This window comes from Schistocerca americana, chromosome 8, assembly GCF_021461395.2.
Source record: "Schistocerca americana isolate TAMUIC-IGC-003095 chromosome 8, iqSchAmer2.1, whole genome shotgun sequence".
In the NCBI taxonomy this organism is placed as follows: Eukaryota; Metazoa; Arthropoda; class Insecta; order Orthoptera; family Acrididae; genus Schistocerca; species Schistocerca americana.
Genome location: NC_060126.1, coordinates 264,704,690 through 264,728,422, shown reverse-complemented (window position 1 = coordinate 264,728,422; position 23,733 = coordinate 264,704,690). Strand labels below are relative to the sequence as shown.

Sequence of the window (23,733 nt, the reverse complement as noted above, 5' to 3'; positions counted from 1 at the left end):
TCCGGATACTTTCGATCAGATGTTGCAGGTTACCCCATAATTTGCTGGACGAGTCAATTTGCAGTCGGAGGAAACGAAGGGTGTCCCAGTTGCATTAGGACCAGCGAAGCACTGTTGTGTTCAGACTAGTCTTGAGGTTTATACGCTACTGACCATTAAAATTGCTACACAAAGAAGAAATGCAGATGATAAACGGGTATTCATTGGAGAAATATATTATACTAGAACTGACATGAGATTAAACGCCTGGGCACTGAGTCAAACAGAGCTTGGATGCCGTGTGCAGGTACAGCTGACCTCAACACGATACCACAGTTCATTGTGACGAGCCAGTTGCTCGGCCACCATTGACCAGACGTTTTCAGTTGGTGAGAGATCTGGAGAATGTGCTGGCAGGCCAGGGCAGCAGTCGAACATTTTCTGTATCCAGAAAGGCCCGTACAGGACCTGCAACATGCGGTCGTGTATTATCCTGCTGAAATGTAGGGTTCCGCAGGGATCGAATGAAGGGTAGAGCCACGGGTCGTAACACATCTGAAATGTAACGTCCACTGTTCAAAGTGCCATCAATGCGAACAACAAGTGACCGAGACGTGTAACCAATGGCACCCCATACCATCACGCCGGGTGATACGCCAGCATGGCGATGGCGAATACACGCTTCCAATGTGCGTTCACCGCGATGTCGCCAAACACGGATGCGACCATCATGATGCTGTAAACAGAACCTGGATTCATCCGAAAAAATGACGTTTTGCCATTCGTGCACCCTGGTTCGTCGTTCAGTACACCATCGCAGGCGCTCCTGCCTGTGATGCAGCGTGAAGGGTAACGGCAGCCATGGTCTCCGAGCTGCTGCAAACGTCGTCGAACTGTCCTTGCAGATAGTTGTCGTCTTGCAAACGTCCCCATCTGTTGACTCAGGGATCGAGACGTGGCTGCACGATCCGTTACAGCCATGCGGATAAAATGCCTGTCATCGCGACAGTTAGTGATGCGAAGCCGTTGAGATCCAGCACGGCGTTCCGTGCTACCCTCCTGAACCCACCGATTCCACATTCTGCTAACAGTCATTGGATCTCGGCCAACGGGAGCAGCAATGTCGCGATACGATAAACCGCAATCGCAATAGTCTAAAATCCGACCCTTCTAAAAGTCGGAAACGTGATGGCACGCATTTCTCCTCCTTACAAGAGGCATCGCAACAACGTTTCACCAGGCAACGCCGGTCAACTGCTGTTTGTGTATGAGAAATCGGATGGAAACTTTCCTCATGTCAGCACGTTGTAGGTGTCGCCACTGGTGCCAACCTTGTGTGAATGCTCTGAAAAGCTAATCATTTGCATATCACAGCATCTTCTTCCTGTCGGCTAAATTTCGCGTCTGTAGCACGTCATCTTCGTGGTGCAGCAATTTTAAAGGCCAGTAGTGTATATTTAGATTGTAAGCTTACATGTGTTTTATTTAAATCAGCGAGAAATAATTCAATTGTATCGCTACGCTGCATTTTCTGTCTTGTTCACTATTTCCTGCTCACCAGACTGAAAGAATCCATTTACGACAAACCATGTACGGCAGTAGGAGCCCTTTTCCGCCGCTCGCTCGGATGAAGTGAACAAGAGCTGCGAACGATGTGCACACTGGTCGCGCCCCTCACCTACTTTAAATGGCACTCCCGCGCTGAAGCCGTGCAGCACTCTACCCTATTTTCTGCACCAGAGCAGGCGCAGGGAATTTCAGAACAATTGTCTAATCTCGTCTACCAGTGCCGAGAAAATCATTTGGCGCTCTTTTCTTCACTGCGTACCCCATGAACTGACTTGCCTGCGTAGCCAAGCGTACGACACTACTGTAGCTGGTTTAAATTCCGCTAATAAAAGAAACTTTCGATGACAGAATTTGGACGGCAAGCAGACGAGACTAGACGAGACAATTTCTAATCATTATTTGTGCCATCGCTCGATGTTAAAGCCAAAAGCACACCGCGAGGTATGGCTAGTATGGCTCTGAGCACTATGGGACTTAACATCTGAGGTCATTAGTCCCCTAGAACTTAGAACTACTTAAATCTAACTAACCTAAGGACATCACACACATCCATGCCCGAGGCAGGATTCGAACCTGCGACCGTAGCAGTCGCGCGGTTCCGGACTGAGCGCCTAGAACCGCTCGGCCACCGCGGCCGGCCACACCGCGAGGTATGTCTCTCATTGTTACAGTGTGACATCAAACGGAGCCGTGGAAATAAAAACGTAACGAAAGCCTGGACACTCGCCCATCACAGCCAAACAGGCAATACAACTCACTCCTCACAATACGTCCAGTACCCGAGCTGAATTTCAACTTTGTTCCCAACAGAGTGAAAATTTCATTCTGGAAACATCCCTCAGGCTGTGGCTAAGCCATGTCTCAGGAATATCTTTGCCGGCCGGTGTGGCCGAGCGGTTTTAGGCGCTTCAGTGAGGAACCGCGCGATCTCCGATCGCAGGTTCGAATCCTGGACAAAGATGTGTGTGATTTCCTTAGGTTAGTTAGGGTTAAGTAGTTTTAAGTTCTAGGGGACTGATGACCTCAGATGTTAAGTCCCATAGTGCTCAGAGCCATTTTTTGAGCAATATACTTCCTCCCAGCAGTGCTAGTTCTGCAATGTCTGTAGGAGAGCTTTTGCTAAGTTTGGAAGATAGGAGACGAGGTACTGTCGGAATTAAAGCTGTGAAGACGGATCGTGGGTCGTGACTGGGTAGCTCAGATGGCAGAGCACCTGCCTGCGAAAGGGAAAGGTCCTGGCTTCGACTCTCGGCCCAGCACACAGTTTTAATCTTCCAGGAAGTTTCGTTCTTGATAAATTTTGGATTGCCTTTGACCTTTGGTCTTGCTCGTGTTAGCGGTGCACAAAAGTGTGGAAACACCGAGAGGAATGCATAAATAAATATGCTAGGCAAGCCTGCAGGTTGGGCTGTTGTATTTCTCCACGAATGACACCTGTGCACTGCCCTCAATACGTTCTGTCACTCCTGGTCAGATCAGTGTTCCGTGTAGTTGGCAGAGCATCATGCCAGAGCTACTTGAATTTGAATGTGGGAAAACTGCTGGTGAGCGAGTGGTGGGTGCTTCCCTAACCAAGGCAACGGAAGTGTTTGGTGTTTCAGGCGGCTGTAGAAGATTTACACTGCATGCAGCGGGAAAAGACCATCAGCTACGTCACAGCGCACATGAAACTGTGTGTTAAGTGATCGTAACGGACAGTTAGTGAAGAGGAGTGTGACGAAAAATAAGAGGCCGACAGTTACAAAGCTCACTTAAGAACTGAATGTTGCACTCACGAGCCCTGGCGGCACCCAAACATTACGAAGGGAGCTCCATAAGCAGGAAATAGGGCGAGTTCGAATTCCAGAACCACTCATCAGTGATGCAAATGCTCGTAACAGGAAAACGTCGTGCCAAAGCAGTAAATCCTGGACTATGGAGCAATCGAAGAAAGTCATTTGTTTGCATGAACCATGTTTCATACTGTTTCCAACTTCTGGTCGAGCTCACGTGCCAAGAGTGAAAAGTGGCAGGGGCTCTGTGATGATATATGCAAGGATACTGTCGCATTCCAAGGGCACAATGGCTACTCCGCAAGCTCGCATCATTGCCAAGTATTATGCGACCATTTTGGCTGATCAGGTACATCCCACTTCACAGTGTAGAGGACTATGGTGATGCTCTGTTCAAAGACGGCACGGCCCCTATTCATACTGATGGCATCGTCCAGGACTGGTACTGTGAGCCCGTCGATGAACTGGCGCATCTCTCCTGGCCATCACAATAACCAGATGTGGTTGAGCCTTTGTGGTCTAATTTGGAGGGAAGGTTGTGTGATCGCCGTCCACCGCCTTCATCGTTACCTGAACTTTCCAGTATTTCGCAGGAAAGCTGGTATAACGAGACGACTCGAAGCTGTTTCGGATGTCAACAGTTTTCCTGCGCCCTATTAGGCATGGTAATGTGTCGTATTTTTAGTGTTTCAATATTTTTGTCCACCCCCAAACCTCACCTTGCTCATACACCTTCTAGTGGAACGTTTCAAAAGCATTGTACGTTTGAATTCACTCTCAAATCTTGTTTTATTGCTACTTTCAGTCTCTTCAAGCAGATTGCATCATGTCGCTTGTTTCTACATATATACTGAAATTATTTATTAGCTACCCATATCTCTCCCTATTAGTGTCAATATATGACAGTGGGTAATCTGAATGTAACTTTACTATGAACGTTCGTGAAAGGCGCTGTATAACTTATTGAGTTGCAGAACTGTCTGAAAACATTACGACGGCAGTTCCTTTGACTAAATCACCTGTTATGTACATCATGACGAGTTATTGCATCCAAAGCCACGTAAAACCTGTAAAGTTGAGACAGTAGTAACATCACCAACTAGTGGTGGGCGCATTATTCGATATTTTTCGGAGGTATTCTCATTCATTCGCCCTCCGCTGGAACCTCGGTGGACAACGAGTTGATGCTTCCCGCGCATTTCTTCACCGCCTTGCAGCCGAACAGGACAACTTTCTGGACTCAATTGTTACGGGTGACGAAACCTGGGGATATGACTTTACACCTGAGACCAAGCAACAATCACGCCAGTGGCGGCATCCTTCTTCGCCAAAGCCGCGGATTCAAACAAACACAGTCTGCCGGTAAAGTCATGACAACCTTTTTTGGGATCGAAAAAGGGTATTTTTGATCGACTTTATGTCCACTGGGACCACTGTTAACGCTGACAGGTACTGTCAGACTCTGAAAAAACTCAAACGGGGCAGTTCAGAACCGGAGAAGAGGAATGTTCGGCAAGGGCGTACACTTTCTCCATGACAACGCTCGCCCGCACATCGCTCGGCAGACTGTTGCTCTCCTGCAACAGTTTCAGTGGAACATAAATCACCCACCCACCCTGTAGTCCTGACTTGGCGCCCAGTGACTATCACCTGTTCCCTAAGTTAAAAGAACATTTGGCCGGAAAGCGATTTAGCTCCGACGACGATGTGAAAGAAGAGGTTCATAACTTTCTGAATAGCATGGCGGCGAGCTGGTACGAGATGGGCATACAAAAACTGCCACAGCGTCTACAAAAATGCAGCGACAGAAATGATGATTATGTCGAAAAATAGCTAAATGTTCAAGCTGTAAACTGATGTAAACTATTGTAGAAATAAACAGGTCTATGTACTTCCCAAGAAAATAGGAGACCTTACTTTTTCGGTTCGACGTCATTAGAAAAGTTTTGACTACTTACAATCCATGTGTTGCGTGGTGGAGATTGCTCCACGGCACAGAGTGCTAATCACTGTATTGCTGGATAGTACGCAGTACTAATCACTGTATCATCAGAGTGGGGTTCAGCTGTCGAAGTGGACTCCTATCCCCCACTACTGCGTGGTGTCGATTCACAACGGAGCCCTCCTCCAGCACCGTTGTCCCGTCCCCTACATCTACATTTACATCTACATTTATACTCCGCAAGCCAACCAACGGTGTGTGGCGGGGGGCACTTTGCGTGGTACTCTCATTACCTCCCTTTCCTGTTCCAGTAACGTATGGTTCGCGGGAAGAACGACTGCCGGAAAGCCTCCGTGCGCGCCCGAATCTCTCTAATTTTACATTCGTGATCTCCTCGGGAGGTATAAGAAGGGGCAAGCAATATATTCGATTCCTCATCCAGAAACGCACCGTCTCGAAACCTGGACAGCAAGCTACACCGCGATGCAGAGAGCCTCTCTTGCAGAGTCTGCCACTGGAGTTTGCTAAACATCTCCGTAACGCTATCACGCCTACCAAATAACCCTGTGGCGAAACGTGCAGCTCTTCTTTGGATCTTCTCTATCTCCTCTGTCAACCCGACCTGATGAGCAATACTCAAGTATAGGTCGAACGAGTGATTTGTAAGCCACCTCCTTTGTTGATGGACTACATTTTCTAAGGACTCTCCCAATGAATCTCAACCTGACACCCGCCTTAGCAACAATTAATTTTATATGATCATTCTACTTCAAATCGTTCCGCACGCACACTCCCAGATATTTTACAGAAGTAACTGCTACCAGTGTTTGCTCCGCTATCATATAATCATACAATAAAGGATCCTTCTTTCTATGTATTCGCAGTACATTACATTTGTCTATGTTAAGTGTCAGTTGCCACTCCCTGCACCAAGTGCCTATCCGCTGCAGATCTTCCTGCATTTCGGTGCAATTTTCTAATGCTGCAACTTCTCTGTATACTACAGCATCACCCGCAAAAAGCCGCATGGAACTTCCGACACTATCTACTAGGTCATTTATATATATTGTGAGAAGCAATGGTCCCATAACACTTCCCTGTGTCACGCCAGAGATTACTTTAACGTCTGTAGACGTCTCTCCATTGAGAACAACATGCTGTGTTCTGTTTGCTAAAAACTCTTCAATCCAGCCACACAGCTGGTCTGATATTCCGTAGGCTCTTATTTTGTTTATCAGGCTAGAGTGCGGAATCGTATCGAACGCCTTCCGGAAGTCAAGGAAAATGGCATCTACCTGGCAGCCTGTATCTAATATTGTCTGGGTCTCATGAACAAATAAAGCGAGTTGGGTCTCACGCGATCGCTGTTTCCGGAATCCGTATTGATTCCTTCAGAGTAGATTCTGGGTTTCCAGAAATGACATGATACGCTAGCAAAAAACATGTTCTAAAATTCTACACCAGATCGATGTCAGAGATATATGCCTATAATTTTATGCATCTGCTCGACGACCCTTCTTGAAAACTGGAACTACCTGTGCTCTTTTCCAATCATTTGGAACCTTCCGTTCCTCTAGAGACTTGCGGTACATGGCTGTTAGAAGGGGAGCAAGTTCTTTCGCGTACTCTGAGTAGAATCGAATTGGTGTCCCGTCAGGTCCAGTGGAGTGATTTCAGTTGCTTTTCTATTCCTTCGACACTTATTTCGATGTCAGCCATTTTTTTGTTTGTGCGAGGATTTAGAGAAGGAACTGCAGTGCGGACTCCCTCTGTGAAACAGCTTTGAAAAAAGGTGTTTAGTATTTCAGCTTTACGCGTGTCATCCTCTGTTTCAATGCCATTATGATCCCTAACGCGCCGTCTGCGCAGCTGCGGTCCGAGTTATTTTGCACAGAGTTGGTGACGCGCTGCCTGTTGTTGTGTGTGCAGGAGCCTGGTGATCCAGGGCCAGGAGATGGAGCCTTGCGAGCGAGCGCGGGACAGCACGGCGTGCGCCTACTCCTCCTACTACAACACGGAGGGCCTGAGCCCCAGCAAGAAGGGCACCCGCGAGGACCTCACCATCATCATGAAGGTAGGTGGCCGCCGTACTGAACTCCACCCTGCCAAACCGTGTGGCTCTGCAGGCACAGTGAAGTGGAGGTGCCTCGCTGGACGAAGGAGCGAAACCTGCCCTAACAGTTCAGCAATGAGCAGGCTGCTTATGTAAGAGGAAAACGTTTTCGCACAGCAATGCTTCTAACAGTATAACTGAAATACGTTAGCAACCGTGGTCTTGAGAGCGGTAAATGAGAGCGGTTAAGTGCCAGGCCACAAAAATCCTATCACTTCACCCAGAAAAGACATTGTGTATAAAAAAAGATTCTCTAAACTGTTGTTATGAATTTCTTTTAACACAAGAGAGCTGACAGACTCAAATGAACGCAAGAGATTCATCAGTGATGAATTAAATGTATTTGCAGTTACGAATTCGATTAGACTTCAGCTGCACAAAGCGTCAGTGACAACGAAAATTCGTGCTTACCCGAGCATGCCACCAGGATGAATCCAAACTCCCATATGTCACCATGTGTTCCCTGCCTGTGCTTGCTCAGAAGCTGTGATTTCTGCACAGAGAGAGACTTTCATTATTGCTGTCGCGGCCCTGTCTATGCATGAAATAGTATTTTTAGTTTATGCGTGCATGTCTCAAGGACAGTGCTTAATATGTCGTGCAATACACAAACACACACACACACACTGCAACTACTGTTTCATTCCTAAACAAGGCCGCAACAATACCATTGAGGAGCTCTCCCTGTACAGAAATCACAGAAACTATGCAAGTACAGGACAGCGGACACACAGTAACACATGGGAGTTTCGGGTCGGCTCCGATTGCGTCTTCCGGTAGCTTGAGTGGTTAAGGGGACCACTCGTGATAAGCGGGTATCCATCTTCAAGACCAGGTCTGGCACAAATTTCCATTGACACTGATCTTCAAGTCGCAAATGATCCACGGGAAGAACGGTTGTTGATAAGCCTCCACGTGGGCTCGAATATAATTTTATCTTGGTGACCTTTCCACGAGACATACGCAGGAGGAAATGATATATCGGCCGACTCTTCAGGGAAGTCTAATCGTACTGGCAATTGCAAAAACATTTAACTTATTTCATACGGCTGTCATTTGCTGCAGTGTCTGTTCCTTCAGATAAGCAGCCTTGTCTGAAGGACACTGCGTAGTACGTCGTATAACGCAGATATTGCAGATACTACTAATCACCAATAAACCTGTAGCATTTGAAACTTGAGCAATTTTCTGTTACTTTGAGCCGGCCGGGATGGCCGTGCGGTTCTAGGCGCTACAGTCTAGAATCGCGCCACCGCTACGGTCGCAGGTTCGAATCCTACCTCGAGCATAGATGTGTGTGATGTCCTTAGGTATGTGTATGACCCACCACTCATGTTTTCCGGTGGAAGATTCGGTTGACTTGTCACCTTGTCATCAAATGTTTGCGGATCCGAATCGAAAGCCACTTCTTTTCGGCTGCTAATAGAGTAGTTGTGCAGAAGCAATTGTCATTACAAGTCCCTTCCTTACACCTCGCTGTTGCAAACGGACGTTACACCGCTTAAAGAGTAGTTGGGCAGAATCAACTATCGTTATAGGTCCCTTCCATACAACTCGCTGTTGCAGACACACGTTACACCACGGCACAGACACAAACCTGAATACAGCGAACATTAAAATGAACACGGCTGATTTGTGTGGCAGTCCAACATCGTGACACTGCACCATGATGCCGTTGCTCTTTTAGGTTGCGCTATATTGCACTTCTTGTCCTTGGACCGTTCACTGTTTCCATTTTATTGTTTCCACATTTCAGTACACCTTCTTCCTGTTTTCATGCTTGATCTGTGTTCAGGTTTTGACGACTTCTCCACTTGGCCCTCTTACCACAAAATCTGAGCTGCGTGCGATGGGGAGTTCCCCTTGTTGGTTACACACTGTAGGCAAAGAGATTAGACAGCGCTTTTAATTCCGTATCGAAGCACCGCACAGGTTAATAATGTCAATTCGCCCTGGACGTCAGTGACCGGAACGTCAAATCATTTCAGAAGGCAAAAAAAAAAAAAAAAAAAAAAAAAAAAAAAAGTTCAAATGGCTCTGAGCACTATGGGACTTAACCTCTGAGGTCATCAGTCTCCTAGAACTTAGAACTACTTAAACCTAACTACCCTAAGGACATCACACACAGCCATGCCCGAGGCAGGTTTCGAACCTGCGACCGTAGTGGTCGCGCCGTTCCAGACTGAAGCGCCTAGAACCGCTCGGCCATACCGGCCAGCCTTTCAGAGTGCATTTCACACACATCGGCAATGGAAAGGAAAGAGACGTCGTCGTCAAGGATTATCAAGCAGAAATTTTTGGCGTTGATAGTAATGGGGTGACAGTGACTGTGATGAGACAGCCAGCACAGCAGGTATACCGCCATTCTGAACCGCCCGTGAAGTACGTAGCGATGCGAGGCGGAGCATAACATACGGATTGCTACAATCGAGCAGGAGGCGTGGCTGAGTGCACTAGAGCTGATCGCTAGGACTTTGACTTTTGCGTACCAAGTTGGGCTTCTCTGGGAGGCGGCTGCCTTCTGTATGCATGTGTTGTAGAGAAACAACCTAAGCACATAATTTATTCGTATTAATCAGGGGAGCTCATCGAGCATTCACAACAGTCTACAGAATGGAAATTGACAATATTATGGTATCCATATACATTATGAAAGTGGATGTACGTCTTCTAAACTTCTCCTCATAAGCCACTGGCTCGATTTCAACCAGCTTTGATACGCATATCACTTGCTGTCTGGGTTATAACCACCTATCTCTCAAAGAGGGAGGAGTGAGGGTGGTGGGGGTGTAAAAGAAGCGTAGGTCACAGCGCGCAAGTAGGCAGGCAATATTCATCCAGTTAAATTCTTCACTTGTGTGGCCATATTGTCCGTAGTTGCTTTACAATTCCTGAGGATATTTTTGTTCCGTCGTTGCAACTACGAGTAAAGGCATGTTTATGTTTTCACCAGGCGCGTTTCGAGTTTTGAGATAAGACGTCATCTGTGGGCTTTAATTAAAGTTATATACAATTTAAATTATTAATGAACTGTTTTTCGATCTTAAAAACAAATCAAACTTTTAAAGTATCTTTTGTTATAGTCCACTGATGATGACTTACCTCAATAAAGCGGAACGCGTCTGGTGAAAAAGAACGCATTTTCTTGTAGTTGTAATGACGTAATGAAAATACCCTCGGAAATATGTCCACCCAGCATCTGAGAATGAGTGCACTTAGTCACTTGCAACAAACTTTAAACATAATTGCAGACATTTCAGAGACATTTTCTCGCTCACATCCCGCAGCAAATGATGAAAGGAAAGAAGTTTATCACTTACTGCATTTTCACTATTCACGCAGCAAAATTGCCGCATCAGGCATGACCTTTTAATTTATTACTTCTTTACTAATAACTCTAATCACAAAATATTTTGCAGAGACTATTCACATATACCACTGAATATACCTGTAAAATTATATCTTTGTACGAGACATAGATCAGTAGATATGACGTCATAAACACTGAACTGATGGACACAGATGTGGGGAGGACGAGTTGGACAGAGAGAGGCGGAGGAGACGATGAACTGAGGGAGATGGGAAAAGGAGATGGATGGAGAGGTGATGAGGAGGAAAGGGACAGAGAAAGGGAAGAGGGAATTGAGATAGAAAGGTTGTAGGAGGGAGAGGAAAGGAAAGAGGAGAAGATGGCCAGAGAGGGGGGGGGGGGGGGGAAGACGATATGCTCGGAGACGGGGGAAGGAGGAGATATACAGAGAGGAAAGGAGCACGTGGAAAGAGGGGGAGGAGCAGATGAACAGAGAGACAGAGGAGGGTGAAGGAGGTGGACAGAGATGGGGAGAAGCAGATAGGCAGCGGTGAGGGGAGGGGGGGGGGGGGGAATTGGACTAATAGTTCGGAATATATACATACCCAGCCAACGCCGGATACTCAACTACACTTATACATTAAGGATAATTGCAGAATATGGTGCCACACAACGTGGAAATAATAACTTGGCTCATAGGAAACACACACGACACAGATCTGTAAGACCACGGTATTGGTGATAAGTTGACAAAACCGTACCGAAACACATGTGCTACAAAACGACACTGTTTCCTGTGCATGTACCCCGACATCAATTTGGCGTATGATCACCATGCACACGTACACAAGCCGCACAACAGTTTGGCATACTCTGGATCAGGTGGTCGAGCAACTGCTGGGGTATAGCCTCCCATTCTTGCACCAGTGCTCGTCGGAGTTCCTGAAGTGTCCTAGGGGTTTGAAGACGGATAGCATCCCAGACGTGCTCGATGGGGTTTAGGTCTGGAGAACAGGCAGGTCACTCAAGTCTCCTGATATCTTCTGTTTCAACGTACTCCTCCATGATGGCAGCTCGGTGGGGCCGTGCGTTATCATCCATCAGGAGGAAGGTGGGACCCACTGCACCCCTGTTAAGGCTGACATACTGGTGCTAAATGACGTCCCGATACACCTGACCTGTTACAGTTCGTCTGTCAAAGACATGCAGGGGTGTACGTGCACCAATCATAATCCCACCCCACACCATCAAACCACGACCTCCATACAGGTCCCTTTCAAGGACATTAAAGGGTAGTCATCTGGTCCCTGGTTCACGCCAGATGAAAACCCGGCTAGAATCACTGTTCAGACTATACCTTGACTCGTCCGTGAACATAACGTGGGACCACTGTTACAATGACCATGTACTGTGTTCTTGACACCAGGCTTTACGGGGTCTCCTGTGACCAGGTGTCAGTGGAATACGACATGCAGGTCTCCGGGCGAATAAACCATGTCTGTTCAGTCGTCTCTAGAGTGTGTGTCAGGAAACAACTGTTCTAGTGGCTGCAGCAAGGTCCCGAGGAAGGCTACCTGCAGTACTCCGTGGCCGCCTGCGGACACTGATGGTGAGATATCGGTCTTCTTGTGGTGTTGTACACTGTTGACATCCCGTACTGTAGCGCCGGGACATATTTCCTGTCTGCTGGAATCGTTGCCATAATCTTGAGATCACACTTTGTGGCACACGGAGGGCCCATGCAACGACCTGCTGTGTTTGACCAGCCTCCAGTCACCTAGTATTCTATCCCTCATAACGTCATCAATGTGTGTTCTCTGAGCCATTTTCAACACACAGTCACCATTAGCAGGTATGAAAACGTCCGCACCCTTACTCGCTGCACCGTACTCTGACATGCACCAACACACCTCTGCGTATGTTGACCGCTGACCGTGCGACGACCGCAGGTTAAATGCACCGCATGGTCATACCCCGAAGTGATTTAAACCCGCAAACCGCGCACCACAGCGTTGTTTCACCATGTATCAGCATTATCCTTAATTTATGAGCATGAGAGTAGTACAAACTAAATCAACCAATTCGGCTGTCATTAAAACATAAAGCGCTATTACATCTGTATAACTGCAAAAACAATAGGTACTACTAACAGCTGCATCAAACGAAAATGTCTCGGCTACCGATTAAATGATGCAGATGCTACAACACGAATAAAAGTAAAAAAAAAAAAAATGCAAATTCAGCCAGAACGCCGTAATTCAGACGAGTAGACGTAGTAAGAGCACCACACAAGGTAGAAAAAGACATTACCTTTCTTCTTATGTAAAAGCATTGTGGATATAACTTTGATTTCTCAGTACACTTAGCATGTAATTGAAACGCCGTTTAATAAAAATATCTGTAAATTTAAAGTGACGTGAAACTAATGTTTGGAAGCACTATTGAGAAGCACATAAAAAGCCTGTTCGGAATGACATGCCCGTGTAGATGAGTAGAGTAATACACAGATATGTTTTCCCTGGGAGATTTACTTTTATGAACTGACATATTTACCGTTTTTCTGATAAAAAGAGAACCAGTAATTGTAGAGCCGATTGTAAAGTCTCAAACTGAGTGTCATTGAAAGAGGGGAAAAATTAGAACAATCTTAATATAATTATTGTCGAAATTCGAACAAATGTCCATTTTCTAAATTTTACACTAATCGGCTGAAGCAAGTCAGTTCAAGTTAGTATTGGGGAGGAAGCGAGCTTACGCAAACTGCACGTCTCGCGCCCCGTCGTATGAGGGTTTTTGCGCTCGAAGCAGCACACACCTACCTGTCGGAAGCTGCAGAGTTTGGCCTCGGCACATGGCGAATCTTCTGTGTGGGGCAACCAATGGAATTCTGTTTCTGAATGAGTCGTTGAGGAGCCGAACTTAGAAATTTTCACTTCTTCATCTTTCTGCGGGTTTTCTACACGATGCGGGGTCTCTCGCATCCAAGTTTCCGTCTCTTTCTGTCTTGCTAGTCCTCGCATGGTCCTGTCCTTCATCGCACGCCTCACTCCGTCGTTCCAGTGTATCCGGGGTCTTCATTTTTTTGTCGTGCAGGTCTCCAGCGCCATGTACTAAAAGGCCATCTTCTGACGTGTCCACATCATGCTAGTCGTTTGTTTTTAACTGTGTCTACAGTATTCTTGGTAACTACTATCTGTTTCCGTAGCACTTCATTTCTTATTGTGTCTATTCTTTTTGCTTCACAACTTCGTCTCCAAAATTACATATCCATTGTCTTTTAATTTCTTGTGACTGACCATGGAGAAACTCCACAATTCAGCACCATACCGAGCAATGCTCTCAACTATGCTGTTTTGTATATTGTTCTTTTCAATTTTTTGACATATTTTTACTCCAAATAAAGAAGTGTAGCTGCTTAATATCCACCTTTCGCTTCCCTTTCCTATCCTGTGCTGTATTTCCCTGTTGCTTCCATCTCTGTCTGAAATGCCTGTACCTAATTACTTATATCATTGACTACACTTTACTGTAGATCCATCACCCTTAACAAACTCCGACAGCCAAGTATTCTATCTTTGTGAAGTTTATTTTCATGCCACATTGTTCTTATTCTTCTTTAAGATTTCTCAACATATAACACACTTCCTCATCTTCCTTGGCGAAAATGACCTGATCGTCGACGAAATTCATGATGAACAAGATGTCATCACCTATTCTAATTCCCACGTTTTTGCACCTCCTTTTCCTTTTTTTCAAGGCTTCGTTCAAAAATATTTTAAGCAGCACCCTTGTTTGAGTCCTTTGCTAGCCTTAAGTTTCTTTAACAGTAACTTCCCAGCATTAACTCAACATGTATCGTCTAAATACAGCTTTCTAACGGCTTGTACATAACATTTATGAATATTATGGTTATTCATTACTTCTCACAACCTAGAAACTAGTTCAACGTGATAGGCCTTTTGCAAATCTAAAAAGCCATGTGGTGTTCTATATTTTCACGTTGGACTAAAATCAATGTACTTCGTAACTTTCGCGAGAGTAGGACTTCATGCTGGCAACAAGTTGTAATGTTGGGTAGTATTTTCTTGAAATGAGTAATTTGTACTTTGTCGCATTCGCTTTTTCACGTTTTATATATTGGATGTACCAAAAAGGAAGGATTTCAGGAACCATTCCTCACACTTAGAGAAATACAATGTGTTGTATGGATCAGAAAACGCTTTATTTCCGTTGTAGAGTTGTTTTTCCACTTCTCTTCATGATCACATTAATGGTGGGAAACACAAAGAAACAGAACAACATTACAGCAAACGTTTTCTTACATGAACTTTTCAAGAAAGCCTCTTGGTTACAGATGGTTAGAATTTACAGTGAGCTGTAATTTTTAGGTTCACCACCAATGTTGGCTGTTCCAAAGGAACGAAGGTAACGTTGACATGTGACTCATTTAATTGTGTAGACATGTGACTAACTTCATTGCTCTATTAGCACCGAGCGGGGTAGCGCAGTGGGTAGTACACTGGACTCGCACTCGGGAGGACGACGATTCAAACACGCGTCCGTCCATCCTGATTTAGGTTTTCAGTGAGTTCCCTAAATCGCTTAAGACAGATGGTGGTGTGGTTTCTCCGAAAAGGAACGGCCGCTTTCCTTCCCCATCCTTCCGTAATTCGAGCTTATGCTCCGTCTCCAATGACCTCGTTGTCGTCGGGACGTTAAACGCTAATCTTCTCCTCCGCTGTATCAGCATCAAGCGCGTAACATTAACTGTTCAGTGTTCATCGCGGGCTTTGTTTCCGTCGCAGTGCAATGGAAGAGTTCTCAAAAGCGGATTCGGCAGATGTCCACTTGCTGTGTGGATTAGCAGTTTGTAATGGCCGTGGCGCTCAACGTTTTTATCGGGAAAGCTTTCCAGGACGACTGTCTCCCAAAAGGAGGACTTTGAAACGACTGATGGTTGTCTTAGGGAGCATAGGATATGGCTCTGAGCACTATGGGACTTAACATCTATGGTCATCAGTCCCCTAGAACTTAGAACTACTGAAACCTAACTAACCTAAGGACATCACACAACACCCAGCCATCACGAGGCAGAGAAAATCCCTGACCCCGCCGGGTATCGAACCCGGGAACCCGGGCGTGGGAAGCGAGAAAGCTACCGCACGACCACGAGCTGCGGGCGGGAGCATGAGATATTTAAGCCTACTACTCGCGACCGGGGGAGGCCTAGAAGGACGAGGACACATCGGCTGGAGGAGGAACTACTAAGTACCGTTCATGACAACCTTAGTGTCAGCATAAGACAATTAGCTTCAACAAGTAAGGTTGACCGCATTGCTGTCTCAAGAGTGCTACACGAGAACCTGCTGTAACCGTACTATGCACAACGCTTGTAGGCACTGTCAGATGGTTCAAATGGCTCTAAGCACTATGGGACTTAACATCTGAGGTCATCAGTCCCCTAGAACTTAGAACTACTTAAACCTAACTAACCTTAGGACATCACACACATCCATGCCAGAGACAGGATTCGAACCTGCAACGGTAGCAGCAGCGCGGTTCCGGACTGAAGCGCCTAGAACCGCTCGGCCACAGCGGCCGGAGGCACGGTCAGCAGCGAGTTCTCCTGCACGGGTACTTTTCTGCGAATGGTTCATCCAGCTGTGTGACAACCCTCATTTTAGTCCATATGTGCTGTTCACGGATGAGGTTTCGTTGCAACTTTGGTGATTAACGATCTGAAGCATTTGTGCACCTATGCTCTCTAGATATTTTACAACCAGTTTGCTCAGTTTTAAGCTGCAAAATCCGAACAAACTACTACTTGAGGACTTGCAACCATGTGGAATTACAACGTTTATTTTTAGAATTTGCAAGGTATCGGCGTCGTTTTGAAGCTACATAGGCTGTGCCACTTGCACTTACAAGTTGTGTGCTATTATTTGTAGGGTGGATCCCATGAGGTAATTTGCAGGCTACACAGATCTACTGATAAGGAAAGGAATAAATGTAAGTGTACGCCATACGAACCTACGGCATCAGCAACGAGCCGTCGCTGTTCAGTTAAGGATGACGCATGTTAGCTCAGCAGCATAAAGCGTGAGAACTGACAGGCATCACCTATTTTCGCCCGCCTGCTCCTGTTCTGGTAGTCGATTTTGTGCCATTGTGTCTTATTTTATTGACACATTAGTTTTCGTTACCCAAAGCGAAGGCTGCATGAGAATTCGAATATTTTTCCTCTGAGTGTTCCTCCACAAAAAAGAGGCCAGGTTTTTAACGTCCCCTTCGGAAAAATTAAAAAATGACTGTGCTGGTAATCTTCTACATTATTTGATTTTCAAACAGCTGAGCAAAACTGAACGTACTCAGACGTTTCTCTCTTTACTTAACTAAACTGACACACAATATTTTTAGCGCAACGCAATCTGACTTTCAATAATCCCTACAAAAGAATGGCCCTGACTAACAATAACCTATACCTTTCATGAATCACTTACCTCACAAACATCTTCGTTACTCGTACTACTGCAGTACAGCGAGCGCCAATACTGCCAGCTAAATAAAATATTCAAACTACTGAAGGCACTAACTACTGATGGGCATAGTTAGCAAATGAAAGATTTTGATAGAGAACAAACAATGTATTTACCTTAATAAAGTTCAAAACTCATCTCATATATATATATATATATATATATATATATATATATATATATATATATATAAAATCTCAATTTATGACACCCATCTTTACAAATTTCCTTTTTCTGGTGGACACACGTCCAGATCGTACTCACATAGTAATCTCTCAAAACTCTGGCATCTCTCTCTCCACAGCCACCACTGCTGGAGCCTCACTAACTGCATAACGTTACGCGCTGTTCACATCCAACTGCCCAACAGTACAATAGCCAGTTTTCCAACAATATCAAAAATGGTTCAAATGGCTCTGAGCACTATGGGACTCAACTTCTGAGGTCATTAGTCCCCTAGAACTTAGAACTACTTAAACCTAACTAACCGAAGGACATCACACACATCCATGCCCGAGGCAGGATTCGAACCAGTTACCGCAGCGGTCTCGCGGTTCCAGACTGCAGCGCCTAGAACCGCACGGCCACTTCGGCCGGCTCCAACAATATCAACCAGCCGCAGACTGCACACAGCACAGTCAGTGATTTTCATACAGAGCGCTACGTGGCGATACCAAAATAAAAACCTAAACAGCCTGCTTACATATTATTTAGGTTTTTCTGTGATTGGATAATTAAATAAATAAGAACATAAACAGATGAAACAATCTGCGTTAAAAAAGAACTGTTTGCAACAGTGAAACAGTTGTCTCCATTGAAGGGGAAAAACACTATTTCTTTGCGTTATTTGGTCCTGAGAACGAAAAACAAAACTCACTGAATAAAGTAAAGAACCGTTTTCTGTTGTCTTCTAAATATTGCTTGGTTTGTTTGTAAATATATATTTTGCACAGAAAATAAATATAATCATTTTGAATTGTTTAGACGATACTTTTTCTATTCTTTCACCTCTCATCTGTGTTGAAAGTTTATGATAGAGCTTTTGTTAACATACGTTACGAATTTTGATATGCTAATAAATTCTATTCTCTAAGCTAATTTCTTAATTTTGATACTATATTCCGAATTTTTATATCACGGTAGTCTCTCATAACCTCACTTTCACCGTTCAGTATTGGCTTAAGCAAAGTGATGCTGTGTTGACGTTCCGCCTAGAGTGAATATACCTCCATTTGATTGTAGCCTTCCCTTCCCTTCCCTTCCCTTCAATTGAGGACTGGTGTGAATAGACTTTTATGATCCTGGGGTCCACAGCCCGATATAGGAAACTACTGAGTCCAAGCAATAAAGCGTGTTAAAATTGGAATATTACTGAAAGGCGAAAAATATGTCGTTGCTGTTAATATTGGAGGTCATGTGACAAAACTTTATTCGCCAAACGTTTGGACTGTGAGAAATATAGAAAAAGGCTGGCCGACCTGAATGAGATAAGCCCATTCGTTGACATGAAAGATCGCCTTGATTCCAGCAGAACTGCAGTAACGGAATTCCAAGCATCTGCTGCAGCTGTAAGCTAAGCATCCTGTTCTGGCCGCTACTGCTGGAGAGCTTTTAGGTGAGGCTTCTGTTTCGGACTTCAGACATTCCAAGCCGCTGCATACCTGAACTACCACAGCCGTACACTATTAGAGACAGACACCACTGCTTGTGTTCGAAGTATGGTAATCAGCGCCAGCAGACACGAATAAATTACCGTATCCTTATCGGAAAATATACCTCAAAGCCAGATAGAATTGATGTATTTGAGGAAGTCGACACGGAGGAGTTCAAGTAATGTGGACAATTTAAACGAACAGTAATTCATTTTAAATGCAATATACGTTTACGTACATGTTCTCAGATGTTATGTACAACTAGTAACCACGAAGAAAACTTTCATTTAGTCGTTGCTTCAAATAAACGTAACGAGTGCGACAATTCCGATTTACGCGCTTTGCCACAGCTTCATTTGCTTGCTGCAGGCACACCTAATCAAATTATTCTATATAACTGCTGTTTCTAAACTCAGTCGCGTATCTTACTTAAAATAAGCTTAAAAACACTACTCAAAATACAGGCTGTTTCAAGAGGTGGAAGAATAGACTAACCCGATAAAACATTCCATATAACATGTATCCAGAGATAAAGCCTTTAGAATATAACCCAAATAGCCACGCGGGATTAGCCAAGCGGTCTCGGGCGCTGCAGTCATGGACTGCGGCTGATCCCGGCGGAGGTTAGAGTCCTCCCTCGGGCATGAGTGTGTGTGTTTGTCCTTGGGATAATTTAGGTTCAGTAGTGTGTAAGCTTAGGGACTGATGACCTTAGCAGTTAAGTCCCATAAGATTTCACACACATTTTTTTGAACATAACTCAAATACACATTCAAACGAGCTAAGAAAAGGTAAATGATTTTCATAAATTTCACCTCTGACTTCAGTGCAATTTCGAAATCCCTTGACAACCTCTTCCGAGGTCGTGTTGGCCTTCTTTTGTTGGGGGCAGTGCTATTCATAATCTGATCAGTTTATCTCCTGTGTTTCCTTTTCAGCCGGCCGCGGTGGCCGTGTGGTTCTAGGCGCTTCAGTCCGGAACCGTGGGACTGCTATGGTCGCAGGTTCGAATCCTGCCTCGGGCATGGATGTGTGTGATGTCCTTAGGTTAGTTAGGTTTAAGTAGTTCTAAGTTCTAGGGGACTGATGGCCTAAGGTGTTAAGTCCCATAGTGCTCAGAGCCATATTTTGTTTCCTTTTCCTCTGTAAACTTTTCCTTTCAACCATTCGCACAAGTAAAAGTATAAAGTGGTAAAGTCCGGGGACCTTGATAGCCAAGAAAAGTTACTCTTTCTGTCGATCCATCTTCCGTGGAATGTTTGTTTTAGATGATGTATCATTTTATGCATAGAATGTTCAAGGGCCCCGTCATGCTGCATGACCGAGTGAGGTGGCGCGGTGGTTAGCACACTGGACTCGCATTCGGGAGGCCATCCTGATTTAGCTTTTCCATGATTTCCCTAAATCGCTTCAGGGAAATGACGGGATGGTTCCTTTGAAAGGGCGCGGCCGACTTCCTTCCCCATCCTTCCCTAATCTGATGGAACCGATGACCTTGCTGTTTGTTCCCCTCCCCCAACTCAACCACCCAACCATGCTGCAAGAACATAACCATCTTTGTAACCAAAGGAACGTTTTCATATAATTCTGGAGGCTCGTTTTCAAGAAAAATCTGGAGAACGTGACCTTGTAAGACAATGGGTTAACGCAGGAGGCCCAATGAACTGAGTTCTATCAAACCACATCGCAAATTTACAGAGAAGCGTTCTTGAAATCATGTCTCCGCGAAGATACGTTTCTTTTCGTCGGATCACCAATGTGAGTTATGTATGTTATTGATACCGTCACCAGTAACGTGTATTCAACACTAAACATTTGTAATGGGATTACTCGGGGATTTTCAACCAGCCAATGACAAAATTTTAATTCCCTACCGTCATCTTCTCTTCGAAGGGTTGAACCGGTGTAAATGAGGACAGACGCCGTACATGCGTGTTTTCCGCCGTATTTGTCAACATACAACATTTGAGAATCACAGTTACCGTTGATACGTTCAGTTATGAAAACTAAAACACGACTTCAAACTTCTAATTCGAAACAAAATCGACAATCGTCAAATATAGCCACAGCAACTAGAATACCAAAAGGCGAAATACGGACTTACCACTACCACAAATAAAAATTGTACGATTTATTGAATGGAATATTTTATTCAAATTAGTCTATTAATTACCTTATAAAACAGTTACTATTCCTGCATGTACACCTTGTTTATTAACGCCTCCGAAAGTCAAAATACATGACGATAACAAAAGTTTACATGAGATTATGTTGAAACTTACGTACTTGGATACTGTCGGTTCGTCTCTACCTCCTATGGGCGCGTATTCTACCTCGCCGGCCGGAGTGGCCGAGCGGTTCTAGGCGCTACATTCTGGAGCTGCGTGACCGCTACGGTCGCAGGTTCGAATCCTGCCTCGGGCATGGATGTGTGTGATGTCCTTAGGTTAGTTAGGTTTAAGTAGTTCTAAGTTTTAGGGGACTGATAACCTCAGAAGTTAAGTCCCCTAATGCTCAGAGCCATTTATTCTACCTCGCATACCCTGCTGTAGCTCTCGGATTAGCAAACACATTTACCTTATAGGAACACACGGTTTTCTAGCAAATAGTTTTCACCACAACATAACAAAAGTAACTATAGGCGACGAAGATAAAGCTTAAGACATAAACGTTGATATTTTCTTTGCAGTCCTTCTGTCCTTGTGCACGACAAACGTCAACTCCTAGGTGCTATTTGAGAGTGGAACCCAAACCTCGGAGAGGCATCAGTCTTCACTAGAAGTGTAAAAGTCAGTATCTGAAGATCAAGGAAATTTACAGATATTTTTAACGCGAAAAGTTATTACTCACTTCCAGTATTCGTGAGTGACTCATGGCTCACACATAGACGTAGTTTCCAGTTTATGCCAATACTGCTAGTACATCCAGTTGCTGAGACACGCGCACATTTTATAACGCCCCCCTCAAGTTTTTACTAGCACTTGTACGGTTGAAATGTCTTTCATTAAACAAGGAGAAGCGTTTGGTGTACAAGAAACAGTGTGTCTACAGCGGCGCAATCGTTTGCTGATGAAATATGAAAGAGTGCACCGCCTAGCGCAGTTTATATTTTGGTGATATAATTCATGGTTTTATTCATCTTGGGGTTGAAGCTCTTTTTTCCGCGGTTGCTTTAACGATACATATGATTTTGGATAATGTCCGCCTTCAGCAAAACACAATTTTGTTTTTTAACCCAAACATATTTCACTGCAGTTGCAGCATCTTCAGTGGGCGTATATTTTATGGCTGTTAAAGATAAAGAATTTCCTTTATTGTCTGTATACATGTAACTATTAGTTTTTCACCCTTTGTTGTTGTGCGTGGCAGTATCACAGCAGAGGCCTACACTGATGTTTTAAGCGCCTTCTTGCTTCCCACTGTTGAAGAGCAATTCGGGGATGGCTATTGCATCTTTCAACACGATCGAGCACCTGTTCATAATGCACGGCGCTGTGGAAGCTGGTGGTGGCTCCATAATATGTGAGCTGTGTTTACATGGAATGGACTGGGTCCTCTGGGCCAACCAAACTCATAATTGTCTGAAAATTGTTATGTTCGGCTATCTGAAGACCATTTGCAGGCATTCATGGACTACATGTTCCCTAGCAACGATGGAGTTTTTATGGATGACAATGCGCCATGTCATCATGCCACAATTGTTCGCGACTGGATTTGAGAACAGTATGGACAGCTCAAGCAAATCATCTGGCCGCCCACATCGCCCGACGTGAATCTCATCGAACATTTATTGGATGTAGTCGAGAGGTTAGTTCGTGTACAAAATCCAGCACTGGCCACACTTTCTCAATAATTATAGGCTGTAGCGGCAGAATGGCTCAAAATCTGTGCAGGGGACTTCCAAAATTGTACACCACCGTCTTCAGTCTGAGTAGGTTGTCACAAATGAAAATACGCATTGTCAATACCAATCAACGCCTACACAACTGTGCTTGATTAGACGTTGTTAACTCAGCATGAGTAAAACCAAACCTCGTTATGCAGTAGAGGTGGAGCTCGGATTCGTCACACGACCGAGCTCTTAAAAACAACAGCTGCGTTCTCTCTAACAATGGCGCTTAGCCCCCACTGCTGCCCGTCCTGGGCTTCAGTGACGTGAGACATACATTTTAGGATTATTAAGATTCGTATATTATATATAGCTGAAATCGATGGCTCCAGTGACGACCTTCACAGAATGGTACTACACAGTTTCTCCTATCTCCCAACCAGCCAGCCTTTGAACTTCCAGATTGCATCTGGATTCCCCCTTCATCCTGACTTGCGTTATTGCGCACACCTCTGCCTGTCAATGGCTATATGCGGCGTCTCCGCCGGCTCCCGCGAATGCAGATCATTAAGCGCAATTAAAATTCAAATATCTCATGTTGCTTCAGTCAGATCGCGATGTGGTTTTCACCAAACTCAGTTTTATAAAATTTTACACCCATCTACATTTGATTCATAACGATTCCTCCTCTTCTCGATTATTTTAGTTTACCATCTTATTAACACTGGGATGAATGTGCACACTTACACCAAATTCCAATGTCAAGTCTCACCATTCATCAACTGTTACTAAATTATACAGGGTGAGTCACTAACTATTGCCACCTACAGTAACTCCGAAAGTATGAAAGTAGCTGAAAAGTTTGTGGGACAAATGTTGCATGGGGGCCGGCCGAAGTGGCCGTGCGGTTAAAGGCGCTGCAGTCTAGAACCGCAAGACCGCTACGGTCGCAGGTTCGAATCCTGCCTCGGGCATGGATGTTTGTGATGTCCTTAGGTTAGTTAGGTTTAACTAGTTCTAAGTTCTAGGGG

General features: G+C 44.8%; 1 protein-coding gene across 3 annotated transcripts in view; it reads left to right on the top strand.

Annotated features, from left to right (window-relative positions):
• LOC124545071 (CB1 cannabinoid receptor-interacting protein 1-like) overlaps positions 1-23,733 on the top strand; it is a 774,949-nt gene that overhangs the window by 552,886 nt on the left and 198,330 nt on the right. For all 3 annotated transcript variants that reach the window (XR_006967587.1, XM_047123880.1, XM_047123879.1), the window contains exon 3: positions 7,192-7,336. Coding sequence is in view for 2 of the 3 variants with exons in the window: in XM_047123880.1 (XP_046979836.1) it covers positions 7,192-7,336 (145 nt within the window). In the remaining variant the exon portion in view is untranslated. The remainder of the gene's footprint in view (positions 1-7,191; positions 7,337-23,733) is intronic.